The sequence below is a fragment of the Aricia agestis genome, chromosome 4, assembly GCF_905147365.1.
Source record: "Aricia agestis chromosome 4, ilAriAges1.1, whole genome shotgun sequence".
Lineage (NCBI taxonomy): Eukaryota > Metazoa > Arthropoda > Insecta > Lepidoptera > Lycaenidae > Aricia > Aricia agestis.
Genome location: NC_056409.1, coordinates 18,572,935 through 18,597,867, shown reverse-complemented (window position 1 = coordinate 18,597,867; position 24,933 = coordinate 18,572,935). Strand labels below are relative to the sequence as shown.

Sequence of the window (24,933 nt, the reverse complement as noted above, 5' to 3'; positions counted from 1 at the left end):
AAATATATTATAGTGTTTAAAATTATTAAAGAAATTAATATTCTTACTAGTATTATTATAAAATATACGAAACTGTGTTTGTCTGTTACCTCTTCACGCCCTAACCGTTGAACCGATTTTGCTGGGTACTTTGAGTCCCGGGAAATGACATAAAATACTTTTTATCCTGTTTAAGGAGTGAGTCCATTGAGACGGGCCGTGCCGGGGCTTAGCGTCCGGGGCTCATCGCAAAAATCCACCTCCATACAATTTGTATGGAAGCGGATGCGCGTACCGCACACTGTGTCGGGGCGCAGCGGATTTAAGTCAATGCGACAAGGCCCGGCAAGGCCCGACAAACCCGCTGCGCCCCGGCAACAGTGTGACCACACTTCACATAGATTTCCACTTTTTGGTAGATTTGAGGTCAAATGAATGATGATTTAGCAGTCCAAATTTTTTTGTAATTTTAGTAGAAGATCGATATTATTTATCAAATAATATAAAAAATTAAAATGCATAATGAAGACAGTCCACATTAATATTTTAGTTTTATTTTAGTTTCAACCACGATTATATTAATACATAAGAATACATTGATTAATAAAGGTAGATTTTCGGTAAAATCTAAAACACGCTCTAGTACTCGTAGATTTTAGTAGAATATAGCAACGTTTTTGATAAATCGAGTTACGAGTGGTTTAAGAGTGGTCACACTGGAGCTATCCAAAGTAATCAAAATTTGTCAATGCGATGCGGCCCGGCCCGGCAATAGTGTGCTATAGCGCATTTTGCGCTGCGCTGAGCGCCGATCCGCCCCGGCAAGCCCCGGCACGCGCCGACAAAGTGAGCGCGAACCTTAAATGTACGGTTCCCGCGCAATTAACTAACTTGTACACAACGGAGTTGAGGGCATCATTAAGTTAAAAATAAAACACAATATTATGCACTCCGGCAGTACCAGCTGTAGTGAAAGTTAAACGAAACAGCAAAAGATAGACAGTTATTTTACTTCTGTAAACTAATTTCTCTCCTAGGGCGCGACGTTGGCCCACTCTACCTCCTAATAATCGGGTCCTGACGCCGATTTAATATCCGAAAAAAGTGCATCCCGAGACGCTAAAAACCGATTCAAAAATGTTATCTCTTTTATCACACCAAAAAAGAAAACCTACTGAACTAATTAAACCCAAGATAAGGATTAACTACGTGTACCACTAGATTTACTTCGATTTATCAATTAATCAATTGATAATAATATTCGAAAATATAATTATTATATTTATCAGTTATGTACGTGGTAACATGAGGAGCGTTGTGTTGTGTGCTCTGATTCTCGGCGTTTTCGCCGAGGACTATAAGTTCGTGAGTCTAGATGAGGGTGTGGTGAGAGGAGAAAAGTACTGGGATGGAGACTTCTACGAGTTCTACGGAATACCGTACGCTAGCGTGCCGACGGGGCGAGAAAGATATCAGGTAGGTTTAAGAAGAAATACACTTTTGTTAAGGACAAATTAAAAAGAAGAAAGAAAGAAGCTATGCGAATTTCAGTGAATTTCGCATGATTACTAGACTTTTTGTGTACATTACAGACTATTAAGTAAACTAAATATAACAGAATTTCGATTGTATGGTTGTTTGCAACGGGCTAAAACTCTATGTTCTGTAATTAACTAAAAAAAATTTTTTGATTGTATGGTTGATGCACAAAAACCCTATGGTCTATGGGCATTGGGATAGGTTGAAATCAACATCAGCCTGAGGTAGCGGACACTCTGAAACTACGAGATCAATAAAATAAAATTTTACATAATACGTAGGCAAGGCTATTTTTATCGTGGCTAAACGAGGAAGTTTTGTGCGTAAGAGGATTTAGAAAAAAATTTGCTTGTAGAAATGAGACAATAAAGTCGAAGGTCTCCTAACTAAGGAAATTCTTGAATTCCATGATGTGCCAGACATACTAACAACCCTTAATTTTATTGCGCGTTTCAGGAATTGGTTACAATAAAAACAAATTGTTAATTTTATGGGTGTAACTTGTTAATTTACTTTCAGTAAACTTATTTCTCCATCAATGAGGTACCCGAAATACCTCTATAGTCAACTTATTAATGATCAAAATCAAAGGCATCATAATATGAAACGCACACCTGTGTATACGTGGGCCGAGATTTGAAAGCGGTTTCATTGAATACAAATATAGAAAATATTAAAATGAGATCACGCGAGGGGAAATATAAACTATCTAGACAGTCCATACAACTTTGAATATATTTTGATTTTCCATCGACAGCTCACCTGGCACACGACGCCTCAAATCCTGCCTGAGTTAGATAGGAAGTATCTTTCAAACTCATTTAAATGCATCCGATTTGAGACTTCGAATATACAGATAGATCAGACCTTTTGATGGTTATTTTTGTAGATTCTTTGTTATGAAATTTATGTGTAAATACTAACTTCTATATTATTATTTACAAAACAATACAAAGTATGTACCTCGTCATTTTGGTTATAGTATAACTTACTATTACTGTAACTCAATAAACTAAAAGAACAGTAAAGTTTAATAAAAGTTTTTTTTCTAATTTTCAGGCACCCCTACCTCCAACGCCATGGGAAGGCGTCTTTGAAGCGACTAAGAAGAACACATTATGTCACCAATGCTACTACAGCGCTGGTGACGACGACGAAGTAGTTTTATCTGGTGATGATGAATGTCTTACAATGAACCTCCTCGTACCAGAAGTAGCCGATAAGGACAATTTAGTACCCGTTGTAGCATACATTCACAGTGGAGCCTTTTCTGGAGGCAGTGGAAATATGGCCAGAGCACATTACCTAGCAAGACACGACGTGTTAGTAATCAGCTTCAATTACAGATTAGGTGCTATTGGGTTCGCTTGTCTTGGTACCAAAGAAGTCCCTGGAAATGCTGGTTTAAAAGACCAAGTAGCAGCTTTAAGATGGATTCAGAAGAATATTGAAAACTTTGGTGGAGATCCGAAAAAAGTAACCCTAGCCGGTTTCAGTGTTGGCGGAGCTATGGCTGAATTACTTACATTGTCGAAAGCAGCCGAGGGACTGTTTGATAAATTGATTCTTGAAAGTGGTTCAGCGTTGTCACCATTTGCAATCAATCGGGACCCTGTTGCGACTGCAAGGAATATTGCAGTATCGCTCGGATATAATGGCACTGGCTCTGTGGAAGATTTATCTGAATTTTACATTAATGCTGACATCAAGGATCTTGCTTTAAAAAGTCTTAATTATTTCCTGCCCAACAGCACCTTCGGTTTTGCACCGTGTATTGAAAATGCTATCGAAGGAATAGAATCTATCATCACTGAATCGCCAGTAGACACAATTAAAAACGGCAAAAGCAATGATGTCACTATCATGACCGGCTTTTCAAACATGGAAGGCATAAGTAGAACTATCAAATTCGGCACATGGAGGGACGAGATGAATGACAATTTTGCTGACTTCCTCCCAGCAGACCTCGCCTTTGATAGTGAAAAATCTAAAGAAGATTTCATAAAATCTGTAAAAAAGTATTACTTTGATAACAAGCCAGTGAGTGCTGAGACGTTACAGAATTATATCAACTACTTCTCCGATTCCATGTTCAAATACGGAATACTGAGATCGGCTAAATTGCATGCAGATGTGGCTAAGAAGCCTGTGTTTCTGTACGAATTCTCTTACGTTGGAAAACTGAATATTGAGCATAATTACATGGACAGGATTAAAGGAGCGAGTCACAGAGACCAAACCGCTTATATCCTAGACTTCTTCGGCTACACCATTAATTATAAGGACTTGGACACACGGGATCGTATGACGACAATGTGGTCTGATTTCATCAAATACGGGTAAGTTTTTAAGCTACTTTCAAACACAGATTTTACATGTTTTTAGAGACCCAAAACGTAACCACGTTACTTACGCTGGTTTTTCTCGACAGGATAGTTCCAAAGCGTTAAAAGGCTTCAATATGTATAGACATACTTACTCAACATTCAAATAGCGTAATTAATCACTGGCATTCTAAACAATAATGTGCTATAATATAAAGTACCATTAGTAATTATACTTACCTATAACTACGATTAGTATACTGTAGTGTCCGACCGAAACTGATTTTTCAGCCGAAACCGAAACCGAACTTTCGTTTTTTTATACGATTCCAAGTAGATGCGTTTCGTCTCATTCACAGCTAATCCGATTTTTATCTCCTGAACGCCCAATATTGGAGTTTTAACTTCATAAAACACATGTCCTGTCGGTGTAGTGTATGACAGATCGAAAAACATAGGCTGTTAAGTTGACAGTTTTCACAGATATACGTTTGGTTAGCTTATTTATCGTTTCTTGCTATTTGTTACTAAAACAACGTGACAAGGCTCAAAGATGATAAAAATGTATAAAAATCATCAATCAAACGTATAACTCAAACTTAGATTCATTAATCACGATTAAATGAAGAATGTAAAATCTATTTGAAACAAAACGAGATTCACGTCGCCATATAAATGCGTTCATTGTTCAATGAGAACTTAGTTTAATAAAACGTTTAAGTGTGATTGGTGAAATTCCCTTAATGTATTATAACGAAGAAACAAGAGCAGAAGTTATTTGAAGTCATTTTATTTAGGTGCGATTCACCTAAGAAATAGAACGCGCTTAGTGTACACTAAATTGGTTCTACACGTATAAACCCGTTTATAGCACCAAATTGCATTTCACTAACATAAATTTCACAACAAATCCGAGTTCTATCTTCAGAACGTCCAATGTTGCACGGTTAAACTTCATTAAAGCCGTTTAAGTCCTGCCAGTGTAGTGTCATGGCGAATCGAAAATCATAGACGAATAAAATGATGCGTTTGGGTAGTTTATATATCGTTTCTTGCTTTTTATTGATCCCCGTAGGAACGTGTTTAATGAGAACTAAATTTATAAAACGAAGTTGTGCGATTGGTGAAATCCTCCCTTAGACATACTACTGAACGACGTACTACTGAAAACAAAATCAATAATTGCAGTATATTATTTTTATGGGAGACATGGACACGACCGCGGTCGAAGTTCAAAACGAAATGACTAAGCAAACTTGCAGTTGACGTCACATTTTTTTTCTCCAGAAGGCATTTTGCTACTAAACCTGAAAAATATACTGAAGGCCGCAAGAGTGAAGCTTACGGGGAAGTGGGCTAGATAAGATTCTAGCAGGGTAGGAACGGTCTAAGTCCTAAGAGATTGCGTGTCCAAAAAAATGTTCAATGAGAACTTAGTTTAATAAAACGTTTAAGTGTGATTGGTGAAATTCCCCTTAATGTATTATAACGAAGAAACAAGAGCAGAAGTTATTTGAAGTCATTTTATTTAGGTGCGATTCACCTAAGAAATAGGACGCGCTTAGTGTACACTAAATTGGTTCTACACGTATAAACCCGTTTATAGCACCAAATTGCATTTCAATAACATAAAGTTCACAACAAATCCGAGTTCTATCTTCAGAACGTCCAATGTTGCACGGTTAAACTTCATTAAAGCCGTTTAAGTCCTGCCAGTGTAGTGTCATGGCGAATCGAAAATCATAGACGAATAAAATGATGCGTTTGGGTAGTTTATATATCGTTTCTTGCTTTTTATTGATCCCCGTAGGAACGTGTTTAATGAGAACTAAATTTATAAAACGAAGTTGTGCGATTGGTGAAATCCTCCCTTAGACATACTACTGAACGACGTACTACTGAAAACAAAATCAATAATTGCAGTATATTATTTTTATGGGAGACATGGACACGACCGCGGTCGAAGTTCAAAACGAAATGACTAAGCAAACTTGCAGTTGACGTCACATTTTTTTTCTCCAGAAGGCATTTTGCTACTAAACCTGAAAAATATACTGAAGGCCGCAAGAGTGAAGCTTACGGGGAAGTGGGCTAGATAAGATTCTAGCAGGGTAGGAACGGTCTAAGTCCTAAGAGATTGCGTATCCAAAAAAAAAAAGAGTGAGGCGAGATGATTTACTAAATAAATCTCACAAGATATATCCTAAGATATCTTATAATCTCAAAGTCAAACAAAATTCTTAAGTAAATAAAGTTCACACACAATACAGTCGTTGTTAAAAAAGCACGTAATTTGCCAACAGTTATATATTATATTAAATAAGCCTGCTTTTATCGTAGAAATAAAATTCAATAATATAATTTCGATAAAAACAAGATAAGACAATTTAATGGAAATAAAACGAAGTGCTAATTTTTGATTTGGGACTCATCTGGAATACATAATCTCAAAACATGATTAAATAGATGGTGGCGAACTGGACCTCGCTGGCAAGCAAGCTCGAGTTAACTGCGAAGTTTACCGAACGATGCATGAGTTTCGGTTTCGGTTTCGGCTATATTTTGGCCGAAACCGAAACTAAGGCCGAAACTAGATTTTTTGGCCGAAACTGGCCTAAACCGAAACGGAAACCGAAAGTTCGGTCGGTCACTAGTATACTGTTTAAGTGTTAATTATTATCTCACATAGTATTTACCTATAATAGCGGATACTTCTTTTAGTTCATCTGAATTCAAAAACATATTCACAAACTGTTACTATGTAAATAATTGAGAAATGTATTGACTCTTTTCAAACCGCAGACTTCGGTGTAATATTAATGAAACACGCATCAGAACCCCAATAAAAGCTCTAATTGTTATTTGCAGGGACCCGACGGCCTACGAAAGTTCCCTAATTACTTTAAAATGGCGCCCATATTCAAATATAATACCCTACTATTTGGAGATTAACAGGAAATTGCTTCTAAAGACGGACCTCAACGAAGACGGATACAAATTCTGGGACAGAATCTACGAAAAGTTTTATTGGAACCCTACAGCGCCACCCAAAAAGAACAAGAAATAAAGAATCTTTATTAAATTTTATTTAATCATGGAAAATTCTTGAACCCTTTTGATTGATTAATTAAATATAATTTACTTATTGATGAGAACTCGACGATTCGTAAGAATGTTTATTAATTAAAGACTAAAAACTGTTCCTTTATAGTTCTTATTTTAGAGGTATATTTGTAATCTGTAATTTAAAGTATTACATTATCAAAATGTTTCATATTTACTATGCTTTAACAATTGATGCACACACACTTTTGAAAACTAAATCTAGAAGTGATTACATTTGTGATTACACTTTCTAACCCTAAAATATATATTCTCAAAGATAGCAACAAGCACGGCTATGAGGGCCCCGTAGGCCAGCACCAGAAACGCTGGCTCGCAGTCCACCAGACTGACACTTAAGAAAGAAACATGGCGTCCGGAGCACTTGGGCTTCTTTGTGAACATGATCCTATTCAACTTGTTCTGCAACCCGTGTTCTTGAATGCGCTCGTAACTGGAAGTAATATCACAGATGACAGATTACTAAATAGTTATAATAAGGTAATAAATGAATTATTTTCTTACATTACATAATGTAATTCATGCTAATACAGTGCTCCCAAAGTGATAATGCGCACATAGAAGTTTTCGAAATTTTTCGGCAATGGTCATATTTCCCGAGCGAAGGTAAACAATATTGCATTTTATAATTGTGTAGGCAAATATCAAATCCGGTATGTCCACCATAAGCGAAACTTGGCAAATGAGAGAAATACGTTTTATTTTACTTTATTCTCGGCATTTTTTTTTTTTTAACTTTTGACACAGACATCTTCTTTGCTCTTTCAGGATTCACCACACTAATTTGTATATACTGCGTTGTTCCATTTTTCTCACAAAGTTTAATAAAATCGACAAGAGTTCAGTTTCGAGTATGGGTGTCCGTGTGACTTGCCGGGTTTTGATATTCACCTACACAATTCCATTGCGTTTAAGATACATGTATTAGGCAAAGTTCGTCGTGATATTCGTGTAGCTTTTGTAACACGGTCATTATTCACGGTTATTCATGCGCAATATTATTTTGGAGTACTGTAATTGTAGTTTCAGCACGTCAACAGATATAATAACATTGTGTAAGACGCATCCCTCTTAATAATTACTAGTTTATGCGCTCGGCTTTGCACGCGTTCCATGTATTTTACACCCCTCGGAAACAAAATAAAAATATCGCATAATCGTCTGGTTCTAATCTAAGCTACCCCCATCAATTTTCAGCCAATTCAGTCCAGATATCATTGAATTTTAAATAGTGTACTCGTAACTAACCAGAGTTTCTTTAACATAATATTAGATATAGTTATTCATTTAACAAAACATAAGATGTGTGTGTGTGCAAAATTTCCCAAAGATAACTTTTCTTATAAAAACACTTTCAAAAGCCAATGTTCACCGAAGTTTATAAAATTTCCCAACTATATTATCCGCTCGTCCAAAAGCAACTTTGGCTTAATATATTAAGGTTATGCAAATTGTATTACTTGATGAACATCGGTTAAGCGAACAATGCAGCGTGTTTAGGGTTAAGTAAAGTGAACCAGTAAAGTGATTACTTTGGTTTAAGTGGAGAGTTGTTTTTATTTTGCTTTAACATCGTACCGCAAAATAGGGGTTCTTGTATACAGTACTGGTTTAGGCAAATTACATTAGATAGTACTACCAAAAAGGATTTCAAAAATGTGTGCCAATATAGATAACTATCTCCTGATAGTTATATCTGCGTTATACGTATGCATTAGCATCATATTTTAGTGTTATGATATTGTGTTGAAAAAAGTAACTATAAATATCAGAATATTATCATTATGCGGATTGCTTGTACTATCAGGAAGTTGATTCATAGGCAGATGGCGGTCCGGACCACGGAGCTAAAACAAAGGTCCAGACCTACGTGATTTGGTCACGTTACGTCAAACCCAGCCGACATATTGACATGATCTGACCGAATAGCTATGTCCACACTGTGCACTTTCATCTTCAATCGTCATCAACTTTCATATTGGCTCATTCAATAATTGAATGCGTCAAGGAACGCAACGTCAATATTGTCATTTTTGAAGTTTTGTACATGCGTCGCGGGCATGCCTCACGTTCGCTGTTGACTGCGCTATAACGCATGCCCTTGACGAACAGAAAAAGGCACAGTGTCGACAAAGCTAATGACGTTGGTCGGTCAACTGTCTAGGTGTCAATTTCCTCGATGGTACAATAATTTAAATACTTACACACTAAATTATAATATCTGAAAAAACTTAGTACATAATATTAAAATACCAATTTTCAGATTACCTGATAATATAAATGATATATGAATTTCTTCCGTCCTTATTTCAAGTAAGTACAATTATTTAGGGCTCCCACACAAAACTGCGAATTCGTGCGAATTCACACCGCAATGTCATTTTTGTTATGATTTTTGTCGCAGATACTTGCGATGCGAAGTAAATTTCGCAGTTTTTTGTGGGATCCCATAAGCCAGAACTTACCCAATCTTATACATTTCGAAGTAGGGCGAGCCCTTCCTGACGGCCACGTAAGGGTCCACTAGACGCAAGTACGGGATCTCGTAGAGGTTACACTTCTCGTGCTCCTCCAGATACTTCCCGATAGCTCTGTAACCGGTGCCTAGGATCATGTGGAAAACGAATTGACCCTGGAATAAAATAATATGAACTTTAACTGCCGTTCTCACTGCCGCAATCAGAGTGGAACGTGGTGGAACATTAATTGCTTAAATGGTAATTAATTTATAAATTTGACATAAGCCTCATACATTTTATCTGTCAAACTCTTCATCAGATTGAAGGTTAATCATAATATATTATATATTTAAATCACTCAGACTCACTCAGAGACAAACATTAATTACTTAACTCACCGCACTCAGAGACAAACATTAATTACTTAACTGTAATTTAGTGAAGATTTTGACATAAGCCCCATACAAATTTCTGTGAAAGTCTTCATTAAATTGAATTTTAATCGTCATTAAATGTCTCTTAGTGCGGCCGTTAGACACGAATATTAATTACTGTAATTAAAAGAAGATTTTGATATAAGCCCCAAATATTATCTGCCAAACTCCTTATTTAAATAGAGTTAACTAATCCTTCTCTGAGTGTGGCAGCAATACTTTATGTGATGGTATTATCTTATCTTATATCTCTAAATGAGCAATTCTTGTATATATATAATTGGAACCTCGGAATCGGCTCCAACGATCTTTATGAAATTTAGTATATTATAGGGGGTTACGGAGGCGATAAATCGATCTAGCTAGGAATCATTTTTAGAAAATGTCTTTTTATTCGTGTTTTATCGATAAACGATAAACTGAAAAATATGACTCTTCCTGGCATCTATTGGCGAATAATAATACTATTTTGTGAGCAACTAATTGCTTTAACGACACAACAACAGCTAAAGCTATTCCAGCAGATGGCGTTGTTAAGTAACACGAAGCAATGAGTGTTTGCTATACCGAGCAAAGCTCGGTCATCCAGGTACTATTATGTTATGCGCGACTAATAAAACATATGAATGAATTGGATAGTAACTAGTGTGTAGCGGTCAAAATAAAAAAAATACACGAAAGTAAAATGATCGAAAATATTATTTTACGTATTATTCAAAAGGTTAACAAGACTAATATGGGTATCTAAATGAGTTTAGACCCGTATAATTTACAAGCAAATGGTGAGGACAAAATCTGTTTAGGTAAGCAGATCATGTCCTCACCATCTTCTGGCTGCCTAGCTACGGAACCAAGTAGAACGTTAGGCAAACCGTCCAAGATGTTTGTCGATCGAGTGAGTACATAGCTAACATATGCAGATGACCTCTGTCATATTGGTATAAGCTACTCTGTGTGACATTGTACATAACCTACGAATAATAAAAACTATACATAACCTATATTGAGAACTAGATGTCGCCCGCAAAATTCGTTAATGGCGCCTGAACCGTAGATTTTTCCGGTATAAAAAGTATCCTAGGTCCTTTCCCAGAACTCAAAGCATGTTTGTAAATTTCAGCAAAATCGGTTCAGCGGTTTGGGCGTGAAGAGGTAACAGACAGACAGACGGAAAGACAGACAGACACGTTTTCACATTTTAATACTAGTAAATATGGATTGAATTATTTTACATTATAGTCCATAATATCATGGCATACGATAAACGAATCACTGTGCTTCGAAGTTGCTAGCAACATGTAGTTTAATATAAAAGTTGTAACCTTTTTTAATTCCATTACGCCTTGCTCCAAGCTTACAAAGTTCTGTATATTACCACGAGGTGCAATTTTCTTCTCATACAACGCTTTCCTGACTGGCTCAGTTTCCATCTACAAAAATATACATCATTCTAAAGTTATTCCACACAAAATAGATCAGAAATGAGTTTGTAGCAAGTCATATTAGTCTACGAGATAATTTGTTTAACCTCTTCTTTCTATTTTCTTACATTAGAGGTATAAGTATAGGCAACTTAGAAATCAAATAATTTTGTTGTTATTTATTACAAAGTATATATTAATACGTGAGCCAAAAACTTTGTATCCCTTTTGACGAAAAATGGGGAAACGTAGGTGAATGAAATTTTGCACAGTTATAGTTTATATGGTGAAGAAGTGCATCGAGCTAATATTATTTTGAAATTATGTTTTTATCATACATTTTTTTAACAAATAAAACATTACACACACTAGGAAAAATGACAGATTTTTGAGTGATAAGCCTGTACATACGAGTTATACTCTTTTATCTATGGTTGAAGTCTGTTGACAACAAGATGACAAATTGAACATGGATTATAGTTTTCTTCGACAGTATATTATAAGTTTAAGGTTTTCTTTATTGAATCTGAGATACTATTAGACAATACTTTCGGCCGTTCCCAATATTTAATCTATCTCTGGTTTGACATACAACCGATTGCAGCTAACATTGAATTGACATAAAATATATGTCTCTAATGTCTAATGTGAGCTATTCCTATCTCTAGTAGGGCAAAACCAGAGATATATCAAATATTGGGAACGGCCGTTACACGGCCAGTCTGAGATCAGCTGAGTCCCAGAGACAAGAGTTGAAATAAATATGTATGATAAAGTAAATATTTTTTTACAAAATATAGGTAGTAGTACTAATGTCGTTGAAACTAAGGTCGAATTTCGACCATTGGGCGATCTCAAGTTTAACTAAATATAACACCAACTGTTCATAAAAACCTTCTCGGTGAGTATTAAAAGTGTGATTAACTAACATTTTATTCTTTTGTAACGGAGGAAGTAGCTTTTTCATACAGTAGATCAATGTAAGAAAGCTCAGTATGTTTCTGAAAACATATTGAGCTTTGCTTATAATATACAAGTATAGAATAAAAAGCCTTTTATTTAAATAAAGATAAAAAACACATACCATAAAATACCGCTTAACCCAAACGGCTTTTTCGACGCCGAACTTCAGTTTGGAGTCGAGCAAATCTTGTAGCGTCTTTATTTGTACGGAACTCGACTGTAGCAGCGCCACGATGTTGGCACAGAACGACGTGTACAGAAACGTAAGCACCAGGAAAAGGAGTATTAGGACTATGCGTCCCGAAATGCCTACAAAAATGAATAAAACATAAGTAAACCATCAAAATTTTCTATGGAAAATTTTGTGAGATGTTAGAGATTTGAATAAAATCTACAGGTGTAACAAATCTGAGTAAAAGTTGCTACTTTTACAGTGACATTTTTTTTTTGTGATTGTGATGTGTTTTAGCGCTGCTTCTTTCACAGTGAAATCTACACAGGAGACTCACACACACCTTAACTCTCAATTCACTAGGTGAAATTTACTAACGTAAATACCTTCTATGAGTCCCTAGGACTCACATATTTTAATTGTATGTTTTTATGAAATAAAACAATTTCAACAACATTTTGTTCAGTAATCTTCTAAAGTACTTAGTCTTTAGAAGATTACTGAACTACGACTAAAGAATAAATAACAAAACTAACCAAACTTCTGAGATCCTCTTGAAAATTAAAGAAAAGGCACTTAACAGTCTTTTAAAACCATGATATGAACCGTTAAGGAGTGAGCACACTGAGACGGGCCGTGCCGGAGCTCATCGCAAAAATCCGCCTCCATACAATTTGTATGGCAGCGGATGCGCGTATCGCACACTGTGTCGGGGCGCAGCGGATTTCCGCTTCCATACAAATTGTATGGAGGCGGATTTTGGCGATGAGCCCCAGCACGCTGAGCCACGGCACGGCCCGTCTCAGTGTGCTCACTCCTTTAATGTTTAAGTTTTTACTGATATTAAAATTGTGATACTCGTACCTTTAAGTTGTACAGGGCTTCCTTGCTGACAAGTAGCACCGACCACCAACATCCCAACGTCTGATGCTTTCGGCCGTAACATGTCATTATCTTTGCGCTAAAATGTGAAACCAAAAGCACACAACTTAGTTCCAACTTCAACAGAAAACGTTTTAAAATAAATAATACAAAAACGAAGATTGCAGTGAGTGTTATTTAAAGTTACCAGCTACTGTTTGCGTTATTTATTGGTAACTTTAGATTTACTTACTTTATTCTTGTCTGTAACATAGCGTTATGGAATAATTTTTCCTTTTGTGCTAACTCTTTATTGCAATCTTACTTCGACTATATAAAGCTTATTTAATCATCTTACCGTATCAGGACCACCTTTTTTCCATTCCCAAACAGTTGTAATACATAGCAACACAAATATTACTCCAAGCAACACACCTATACCATACCAGAGGGACTTTTGGAAGGAAAGTAGGAAAATATTAGTGGTGTACGACAAAGGAGGTTGTTTGAACACAAACGCGGGGCGGAGGTAGGCGGGGGAGAGGGTATATTGGACAAAGGAGAAGCGCTCCGGTACTATAAACATTGGGGTACCTGGAACAAGTAACGTTTGTGGAAAAGGTAGCAGATATAAGAAGTTAGGTGGGTCAGGAAAACTGACTTTGCTTATATTCTACCTGCTGCATTAGAAGTGGAGACCAATTTTAAAAAACCTGGTAAGTAATATTGATAATTATAATATTATAGGAAATGTACTGATATTAATATGTTTTTTTTTTTTTTTTTATATAGTAAAAGCTGGTTTTACGTAAGTTTGGGTAGGTGATTATACTCATTTAAAGTTTTGTTTGACTTAGTGTTTGACTTAAGTGTCTAAACACACTAGGCCGAAGTTACGCGGCGTAAATTTCGCATGAATATGTCCGCAATGTCAAAAGCTATATCCATACTGTGCCTTTTTTTGTTCATCAAGGGCATGCGTTATAGCGTAGTCAACATCGCACGTGAGGCATGCCCGCGACGTATGCGCTCTGACCGTATCCAAAACTTTCGCTTTGTTCTTTTTTTGACAAAAAATGACGTTGCGGTCGCTGACGCTTTCAATTATTGAATGTGCCAAAACGAAAGTTCAATGAAAGAAGATGACAAAATTTGAAGATGAAAGTGCACAGTGTGGACATAGCTAAACGCATACAAAATACGGACGGAACGCGACGGAATAGTGTGTCATCGGTAATTTAAAATACATTGCGGGCGTAATCATGCGGAATTTACGCCGCGTAACTTCGGTCTTATGTGTTTAGACGCTAAGCGAAAATAAAATAATATAATCACTAACGTAGAATACTACACAAAATATTATAAAGTCTTTAAACAGTCTTTAAATATTTTTCCCAGCTTATAATTATTAAAAAAAATTTATAACTGACCTCCTAGATCGATTTCACTTTTAGCCAGATGTCCTGTCATTCCGTCCCAAGTATTATTCTTCAGGGTACCCCAGGACTTGAAAATGACGTTTTTCTGACTGGCGTTGAGGAAATGGAACAAGAACCCCGCTGTCTCCATACAAGCCTTTGTAATTCCATCAATGTGGGGTTCTCTGGAACATTGGTTATGCATTAACTGTCGACTTCCAAAAAAGGAAGAAATAATATGTTTGGCTGTAGATATTTTTTATCTCGTAATGATAAAAATATCTACAATATATATAAAATATGTACAATATATTATACAATAAGTATATTTAAAAATTACAAAAAAATAAAAACAAATTTTCTTATTCTAAGCCGTTGCTAGAATCTTAAAAATGCGATTGCGGCTTCAAAAATTCAAATTGAGGTCTTTAAAAAGAATTTTCCCACATAGAAAGCAAAAGTTTTTATCTGATTTTAGACTAAAATATTATTTTGTAGTGTTGTATTAATTTTATAAAAAATTAAAAGTATCGCTAAAGTTTCTAAGGGCTTGATCACATCATGACTCAGCCCCGGATTTAAAAATAGTCCATTTAGGCCGCGGCCTAGGGGCGGCAGCGTCCATAGTGGGCCGGTAGATTTCGTACATGCGGCCTACACGCATAAAAAATATAAATTCTGACTTCAACTGATTTCAATTAAGTGGTTCTCACTCTCTAGTTAAGTATTTGTAGAGGGTACTGTTGTCTTCCATGACCCAGCCGATTCGAATCTCTTGGCCGTTAAGATTGAGTCTCCTTATTGCTTTGACTGGTAAATGTTTCACTTGCAACCCGTGTGTACGGTTCCAGTGGCCGTAATGTTCTATTACCCAGTTTTGATTGGCGTTTACTTTGTAGACTGTAAATAAAAACATAATTTTAGGATACTTGCTTAGGTAAATATTAAAAACTGAAAACTATGAACCGGGTTGTATCAGAGCGCAACGCAACGAGTAGATGCATTTCTAAATTTATATGGATTTGACAGATTCGCAAGACTTCTCTCGCAATTGAAATCTGTCAAATCCATACAAATGTTTGCCGCGCCGCACCTCGCCTCGCCTCGTCGCGTTGCGGTCTGAATTGACCCTTAGATCTTTGAGTCCTAGGAAAGGGTGTAGGATAGTTTTATTACGGAAAACGTACGGTCCATATAGGACCAACAAAATGGGAAGCAATGAAGCTGCGAACAAGTGGGAGAGCCATGCTTCGGCACGAATGGGCCGGCTCGACCGGAGAAATACCACGTTCTCACAGAAAACCGGCGTGAAACAGCGCTTGCGCTGTGTTTCGCCGAGTGAGTGAGTTTACCGGAGGCCCAATACCCTTCCCTATCCTCCCCTATTCCCTTCCCTTCCCATCCCTACCCTCCCCTATTACCCTATTCCCTCTTAAAAGGCCGGCAACGCACCTGCAGCTCTTCTGATGCTGCGAGTGTCCATGGGCGACGGAAGTTGCTTTCCATCAGGTGACCCGTTTGCTCGTTTGCCTCTTCTATCATAAAAAAAAAGAGGTAACAATAATTAGCCAATATATATAGAACTTTTTAAATCACAATTAAAGTACTAAACTATGGACTGTTTTAAAATAAATTTCAAATTATTCTTTTTAGGGTTCCGTACCCAAAGGGTACAAACGGGACCCTATTACTAAGAGTTAAGACTTCGTTGTCTGTCTGTACTCTGTCCATCTGTCGGTCAGCAGGATGTATCTCAAAAACCGCTATAGCTAGACTTTAATACTTTAATAATTAATAATAATATTAAAATAAAATAAAAAAATGAGGGGGGCTCCCATACAAAAAACACAATTTGTGTTTCTTGCTCTATAACGGTACGAAACCCTTCGTGCGCGAGTCCGACTCGCACTTGGCCGATTTTTTTCAATAAGTAACGAAATACTTACTAAACTTAATTTCATGACGGTGTCCCTTTTCGTTCACGATTGCCACCTCAGAATCTGCTGGAAAGTGTAAATCATCTACTAACTCTAGTATATCATGATCATCATCGTGGAATAGAAGCCATCTGTATGGTGCTTGGAATAAGTTTAATTTGATGCACTGAAAATATTGTTTTAATATACCACTACCACCACCAGACCACGGGCTATTTTTATCGTAAGAAAATGTACAGTGCCTGCGAATTTCTTGTTGTGTTATTATATAAATAGTTATATAATAACACAATGTGTGTGTTATTACAAAGTATGTGTTATTATATACTTGCCGCATTAACTACATTTAAATTAGGTAAGTATTTTTAATCACTTACGTGCTGTAAGAATTTTTTAGCCTCAGTGCATTTTAGATCAACTATGAACATTATATTTTTGGCATCCATCTTAAATCTGTGCTGCACAAAGTTTGTATCTTTTGTAATTTGTAAGTTGTTCTTCTTGTTTAGTAGTTTCACCAAGCTTAACCTAAAGTCTTTAAATTCATCGTAATTTAACGCATAAATTAAGTTAAGTAAGTAATTTTATTAGTCACTATTTAAAAAAAAGGTGGATTATAAACATTTTAATACAATGATATAATAATAAAAAACTCAAAGCAGATATGTTACTACCGCGCGCGTTGTGAAGCTTCAAATACGACCCAATTGGGTCGTCTTTTATATTTTAGTCTGTCTCTTTTATGTAAATGGCATTTCGTATCTTTTGTTTCACTTATCTGTTAAATTTGTCAATGTTATTCAGAAGAGTTTTAAGCCGGAAAATAGTATGAACGTAATTACAGATCTGTATAAGTAGATTATCATTGTTATAATATCAAAACTCTTACCTTCTTTGATGCATTCATACAATAAGATACTGGTAGGGTTTTTGTAAGAAGTTACAATATCGGCTATCATATTATTTTTTATATCTAAAGTTGCCAACACAGCTGTTACCAACCCAGCAAGAAGAACATTTATAATCTTCATCGTTTTTATAAGATTTTCAAATAACTTACTTAACTTCTCATGTAAAAAGAAAGGCAAATGTATAAAAATCTTGCTTTTTTTTGTAATATGAGACTGAGATTTGTAGTATTTAGTCACAACCACTGTTACGGTTACTTTGACTTATGTTCACGACTACAGCTCAGAATAGACTAAATATTAATGATTGTCCTTTTCCCCGTTTCTTACCGTTTTTTCCACAGTCTATCTATTCAACAACAGCGTTGTAAATTGGTTAACATTTTGACATCAATCAAATATAATATAATAAACTTTGGTCAAATAACCCCAAAAACCTGGTATTAGAAGTTACTTACTAACAATTAAGACGATTTAATATTGACTGATAATAACATGCAATTTACAGCTCGCTACATAATTATTTTCTAAAGACACAGTTTTTCTAATATGTACCTCTAATAACTGCCTTACATAACAGGACTAACAAAACACGAATTTTGTTAATCACAGACTGGCGTACATAATTTACTGCTATACGAAAAGAGTTTTCGATTTTATTATTTCATATAACTCTCATTAACTTCAAAATTCCACTTCATAAATAAAAAGGATCAAAGGCCTCAGGAAACCGAAGTGTTTCCCCTTTCAGAGAGGGGTGATGCACCCTCTTTAAAATTTGATCTTTCCGCTTAATATTGACATATTGTATTTTCAACCTTATGGTGATAGAATTAAAGGTGTTTGAAAGTTCTATTAATGATGGACGGCCAGCCTAATTTTGTGCGTTTGAATGGCGAATGATTTTGTATTTCGCTATCTCTGCGAACAGGTCTTGGGAGTGTTACGTCGATTTATAAGTGTCGAAGTCAGGTGATCCTCTTTTGTTCTTGAAGTTTCGATATTCCCCATATTTTCGAGATCCAAAAAGTTTGCGTAGGATATTGTTTGTTTACCTTTTTTAAGATGTTTATTCAAACAAACTTCAAAACTAATACAATATCATCTCCCCAAACCAAAGTTTAACTGCTACTAATTTGATTTCATATTATTAATTTAATTGATGTTATATCCTTTTTTTTAATCGGGCTTTGGCCCAACACACATTCCCACCACTGTATCTCCCGTGTCACCAGGATCGACAGCGGTATCCAACCACAAAAACCCTTTAATATGATCTCAGAGAGCCCGAGACACATGCTAAAGCTGTCTTGGGACCCGCAACGAATCAGAAGAAGATAGGAGTAGGAAGTATACAGTTTTCCCTCCCCATAAAAAGCGGGAGACAGCACAAAGTCGCAATAACCGAAAGTCAAAGAACTAAAGGGAAAGCACCACGGGAATAATTAATGTTAATCTTATATCTTTAAACGAGCAATTCTTGTATATATATAAATATATAATTGGAATCTCGGAATCGGCTCCAACGATTTTCATGAAATTTAGTATATAGGGAATTTCAGGAGCGATAAATCGATCTAGCTAGGAATCATTTTTAGAAAATGTCATTTTATTCGTGTTTTATCGAATACCGAGCAAACTCGGTCAAATAGCTAGTTATGACTAATAAGGTATATCATAATAATAATATGTTATATGCTTACCACCATTATTACAGCATCAGTTCAGTTTTTTAAGACCTATAAAAATGATACTGACTAGCGTTTTCGGTTATTAGGGGCAGACCGGAGACAATTTACCGGAATTCAGATTTTAATTGATTCAGATAGTTTCGACTGTATGAGGCCTATAATAAGGCTCCCGGCTCCCAGACAAACCTGCATTGCATCGCATCGTAATGTCATTTTTATTATGAACTATATAACGCCCGCAATTCAGTTGCGCAAAAATTCGTTCATTGCGCGGGAACTGTATATTTTTCCGGGATAAAAAGTATGCTATGTCCTTTTCCGAGACTCAAAGTATCTCCATACCAAACAGCAAAATCGGTTCAGTGGTTTGGCCGTGAAGAGGTAACAGACAGACAGACATACTTCCGCATTTATAATATTAGTAAGGATTTTGTCGCAGATATCGATGATGCGTGGGTTGTTACTTGTTATGTGCCCATTATAGTAAGGGATCCAGTGCTATAATATACTACTCTGATCAAGTGTAGTAGGTATTAATTAACTATCCCTCACCCGGCTATGTACGGCACGTCATCTGACAGCGGCATCTGTATTGTGCATCACTCTGTGTACAGGCTGTTTCAATTGTTAGCTTGTCTCGGGAAATATATTGTCTTTGTGCTTATGAGTTTTGACAGAATTTGAATATAATAGCTTATGTTTTTTGTTAGTTTTTTATAATGAACCCCTTTGCAAATAAAAATATTTTTGCTATATTTTGTCCAAAGTCTTTGTCTCTCATATGGTATTTCCAATATGCCAGACAAAGACGAGCAGACCTTGTATTCGCTGCGTGAATATTTTTATAGGCTAATGGATAACTTCTAATTAATTTTTGTCAGGATTCTATTTTAATTTTTCACACAGTACTTGGCTTTAAGATATTGTACAACGTCCATGCATGTTGTTCATATTTTCATTATTATGGGCTGCATAGATAATCTATATTTAATATTATAAATGTGAAAGTGTGTCTGTCTGTCTGTCCGTCCGTTTGTCTGTCTGTTACCTCTTCATGCTCAAACCGCTGAACCAATTTTGCTGAAATTTGTCATGGAGATACTTTGAGTCCCGGGAAAGGACATAGAATACTTTTTATCCCGGAAAAATGCATAGTTCCCGCGCGATAAACGATTTTTGGTGCAACAGAGTTGCGGGTATCAACTAGTTTGTTATAAATTATTATTTGGATTTATTCGTAGTATACAGAAACAGCACATGGCTTTGTGTCCAATATTTTACTCCAGGAATCCCAAACCGAACCACCGGTATCGAATCACCCCGTATACGCATTCCTGCGTCGTTTCTGCGACGTTGAGCAAGCCGAGCCGGCAACTTGACGACGGCGTTGACATAGCTCATAGACATTCAGCCCGTCGACCGCCGCAGCCTCCTGAATACCACGAATTGATTTCGCACGTTGACAAACATTATCGACATGCGATGGGTTGAGGAATTATTTAGCTGCCTGGCTGGCCTCATACACACGTTTTCCGTATTCGATTTCCTAATGTGGAATATTGAATCGGGATTCCGTAAGACTAGCGCGAACGCGTGCCCACGCGTTCGCGCACTAAAAACGTACGTGTTGGATTCGTTCCATTCGGAAAAAAAACGAAAGTGTGCGTCAGGTATTTTCTACTGATTCCATGCATTCGGATTTCCGAATACTGAAAAGGATTTCGGAAAACGTGTATTTGTTAAACATGTTATTGTACTTATTGTTTTACGATGATATGTTTAACATGGGCCTAAACGTGGAGCGGAGAGTGTTGCGGGGTCCCAGTTCACTCGCTCACTAAAAGAAATGTTAGAAACATAATTAAAATACGCTTTCAGAAAACAAACCTAAGTTGCGTTAAGCCTAGCTATTATAAATGTTTTTAAACAAACTAAATAGTTTGTTTAAAAATTAAATTAAAATAATACTAAGCTCATATCGAATTATTCAAGTTTCTAGTGCAACAAAAGCACTGTTCAGACTCGTGCGAAAGTTGAAATTAAAGGCCTGTAGGCAGCTTTGTGTCAAACGAAATCCAGGCCAGCCAGGCCAGTAGGAGCCGATAGCCTGAGGCTATTATTAACGTCCAGAATTTGATCTCAGGTAAATTCTATTCGACGTAGCACTATCGTAGCTCGTAGCGCTACGGCGTAGCTGCGTAAAGGTGCTACGCGGTTCGTAGATTGTGTATATTTTTTTGTCTAAAAAACTTTCGTAAATAACCGCCCCTTGCAGAGACATATAATGATGATTAAATTTAATTTTAATGAAGAGTTTCACAGATAATGTCAAAATGTTCATATTGATTATTGTCTGATGTCTCTAAATGCGGCAGTTACCCGCACATTATTAATCTATGACACAAAACATAAACTACCTTCATACTTCGGCACCTGAAGGCACAATAACTCTTTAGAATGATTTTAGATAACTTTATAGAAGCAAATAAAAAAAAAACTTGTGTCTTTGTTGAGTGAGTTAATAACTTTACGTAACCTTATAGATACAAACCAAAAAATTTGGAAATAACTTGTATCTTCGTTGAGTGAGTCTCATTTCAATAATACGGCTATATTACTCTGTTGCATATTTTTACTAGGACGACTTGGACATCCGCCAAATAATTGAGTATAATTGTTTTATTTTGTACAGCTGATAATATTATGAATGAATATTATCAGCTGTACAAAATAAAACAATTATACTCAATTATTTGGCGGATGAGCAAATTAGTCGTCGCTAATACGATGTATACAAGTGGTTCAGCCACAAAAGATGTTATTAAAGCCGCGTTCACAAAGGGTTTGAGGGCGTGGGTGCTATTTAAAACTGTCAGTCGCATCGACAAGACGACGTACGAGTGTTTCATTGTAAGGAATTGGGTTTTTAATGGCGTTTACGAGAGTGACGTACTAATGGAAAACTGGAAAAAAATGTTTGGTTAACGTGAAAAAGTATGTTATTTACTTTGCACGATCTATTTTTATATATCAGCAAAAATCTGAGCACAGTTTTTGAGGTTATTTTGACTTTTGATAGGATGACGTTATTAACGAATCAATAGCTTTGTCCACACTGTGCTTTTTTCTGTTCGTCAAGGGAATGCGTTATAGCGCAGTCAACAGCGCACGTGTGGCATGCCCGCGACGCAGGCCCTCTGACCGTATCCATAACTTCAAAAATGACATTGGCGTTGCGTTCCTTGACGCATTCAATTATTGAATGCGCCAATATGAAAGTTGATGACGAAAATTGAAAATGAAAGTGCACAGTGTGGACATAGCTATTGTTTTTACTGGGGATAACATTTTCAATACAATAGAAGCAGTTTTTCAATGAAATCTTCTAACATTACTACTTTGCACGTTCTTGCACCGATTAAAAGCACCGTTTCCATTAAAAAACCGACGCTTCTTTACTAACTGAAAAAACTTGCAATCTTTTCCCGAAACTCGAACAAAGCCAACCCTCGCTGCACCCTCGATACTCGAACCTGCTGCTCGGGATTTAATAACCGAACTGATTTATGTTTAAACTGTTCGATCTATCCAGTCATCCGGGGAGAATGGGGAGCCGCGGTGCGACTTGGTGCGCGCACATTATGCCGGGCTGCAGTGTCGAGATAAGGCTGGATCAATCATTACATATGCGTCCGCCCGAACGCGAGGTTTGAAGGCTAAGCCCCGAGATTACAAGCAAGCATAAAAATTGCGCTGTCATTTACATATACTTTCTCTTGATGTCGCCGTGTAGTTGCCAAACCGCGTATTGGGGCTTACGCATATTAGTCGGACCTTTAATAAAAAAACCGCTCAAATGGCTTGAATATAATTTGTGAAAATTATTTCACACTGAGTTGGGCTACAGCAGCTCGTATTAGTACTAGAGGATTATTTACTTCAGCACGATGCGGCCTGTCAACAACTGCTATGATGCACACTTTGTCGGGCAGTAGTCTTATAATAGCATATTTTTGTTTGAACGATCCGACCATGCTCGGCTACGAACACGTAAAGCACTAATAGCAACACAGTTCTCCAAATCTATCAATGCGCAGCGCTCCCGAAACTAAGTTAAGTTAGCATCTAGCTACGTCATGCTACCCAGCCCAGCATAATATGCGCGTACCTTAATGGAATTTTTTCAATAGATTTCACGCTAAAGCAAACAGATTAGCACTTGAATAAACAGAAGTTTGAATAGATTTTTAATTCGCCCGGCTCCCCCTTATTTATTGTGTAAACACTTTATACATAACGCCTCGATGTGTAAATGTTATGATTGTATGTTCAATATTGTTTTCCGGCTTATCAAATATACTTAAGACTCCCTTTTTTTTTGATAAATTTTAGGTAAACATTTTATATCAGTGATACATAATATTATATTTCCTAACATGCTATTTGTAGTCTGTCTTTAGCACTGTCCAATCCCTGGACAGACAAAAATAGTACCTAACTAGCGGTTGCCCGTGACTTCGTCCGCGTCAGCAAAATGTGATAACAAAGATAATAAAAAAGAGAAAGGAATCCCCTTTTAAAGGTTCCTTTATAGAAAAAGTGAAATATATCCTCCTCCTTTTCGGAAGTTAGTTAAAAAGTAACCTAAGTTATTCCTTACTACATCAGCTATGTGCCTAAAAAGTCCCGTCAAAATCGCTCCAGCCATTTCAGAGATTAGCCGGAACAAACAGACAGACAGACATACAGACAAAAATTGTAAAAAATGTTGTTTTGTTGTATGTACCCTATATACATTCATATCCATCTAGTAAAAAACGGTTATTTTAATATTACAAACAGACACTCCAATTTTATTTATATGTATATACATCTATACATATATATGTATATACATATATATTTACATGTATATACATCTATACATATATGTATATACATCTATATGTCTATACATCTATACATCTATACATCTAGATGTATAGATAAGTAATAATCATCATCTTTTCCGTTGTGTAAATATTTCATTACTGAGGCACATAGGAATATTATATCAAGATTATTGTATTATCCATAACGCATTATAATGGACAGAGCTGGCAGATTGTTTTTACGACTTCAAAGGGGGCAGCCTCCCCCCTACCCCCCTTTAATCTTGTAATAACGTAACGATAGCAGCCCGTGCTCATTAAAATTTAATTTTGTACGTCCTTAATTTGATACAATTAATTCTAAGATAGAACTTCCTTAATGTAATTAACATCTCCGTGTGGGCGCCATTTCATTTTTATTCATTTAAAAGATAATCAAGTTTTGGAGACACGAGTTTGAGAAACAATTAAATAATAATGATATACATATACCTATCTTATACGTACCCATTTGATTATTTATAAACACGTATTACATTCTACTTATATGTATAATTGTATACACAGTACACACGTTATAGTATAGTTAAACAATGTAATATTTTGTCCATGTCTGTCAAGCTACATTTATAAGAAGCATAATAATTATAGTGAGTGTGGCAAAGCTTCCGCTAGGTATGTTAACTTTATGGGCAAAGCGCACCACTCCGGCAAGTGCGCCATATAACTATAATTCCATACCGCTGATTGGAAATTTCTAATCAGTAATCAGCAATATGGAGTGCCAAGTGCACCAACTATATGTATAGTTGGTGCACTTGGCGCGCTTTGCC

The 24,933-nt window shown here is 36.3% G+C and overlaps 2 protein-coding genes across 2 annotated transcripts; one reads left to right on the top strand and one right to left on the bottom strand.

Moving 5' to 3' along the window:
* The first annotated feature begins 1,284 nt into the window (after positions 1-1,284).
* Positions 1,285-6,924, top strand: LOC121726135 (esterase FE4-like). The gene is made up of 3 exons (XM_042113369.1): positions 1,285-1,455; positions 2,578-3,857; positions 6,711-6,924. The coding sequence occupies exons 1-3, from the start codon at positions 1,285-1,287 to the stop codon at positions 6,907-6,909; spliced, it is 1,650 nt and encodes a 549-aa protein (XP_041969303.1). The 3' UTR covers positions 6,910-6,924.
* Positions 6,925-7,166: 242 nt separating this feature from the next.
* LOC121726134 lies at positions 7,167-15,887 on the bottom strand. The gene is made up of 10 exons (XM_042113368.1): positions 15,881-15,887; positions 15,407-15,593; positions 14,706-14,878; positions 13,648-13,869; positions 13,514-13,527; positions 13,279-13,375; positions 12,364-12,551; positions 11,181-11,288; positions 9,431-9,597; positions 7,167-7,398 (listed from the first exon to the last, which is right to left on the bottom strand). Exons 1-10 carry the CDS (start codon positions 15,885-15,887, stop codon positions 7,167-7,169), a joined length of 1,395 nt encoding a protein of 464 aa, XP_041969302.1.
* Positions 15,888-24,933: the final 9,046 nt, after the last annotated feature.

What these genes read in the sequence shown, in the direction of transcription:
- LOC121726134 (XM_042113368.1), bottom strand. An exon ending in AAGTGAAATCGATCTAGGAG is followed by an intron (nt 13,870 to 14,705) that starts GTCAGTTATAAA and finishes TACTTGTTCCAG; the next exon opens with GTACCCCAATGTTTATAGTA. An exon ending in GCGTAATGGAATTAAAAAAG is followed by an intron (nt 9,598 to 11,180) that starts GTTACAACTTTT and finishes ATTTTATTCCAG; the next exon opens with GGTCAATTCGTTTTCCACAT.
- LOC121726135 (XM_042113369.1), top strand. Translation starts at nt 1,285, where the DNA reads ATGAGGAGCGTTGTGTTGTGTGCTCTGATTCTCGGCGTTTTCGCCGAG. An exon ending in CGGGGCGAGAAAGATATCAG is followed by an intron (nt 1,456 to 2,577) that starts GTAGGTTTAAGA and finishes TCTAATTTTCAG; the next exon opens with GCACCCCTACCTCCAACGCC. An exon ending in TCTGATTTCATCAAATACGG is followed by an intron (nt 3,858 to 6,710) that starts GTAAGTTTTTAA and finishes TGTTATTTGCAG; the next exon opens with GGACCCGACGGCCTACGAAA.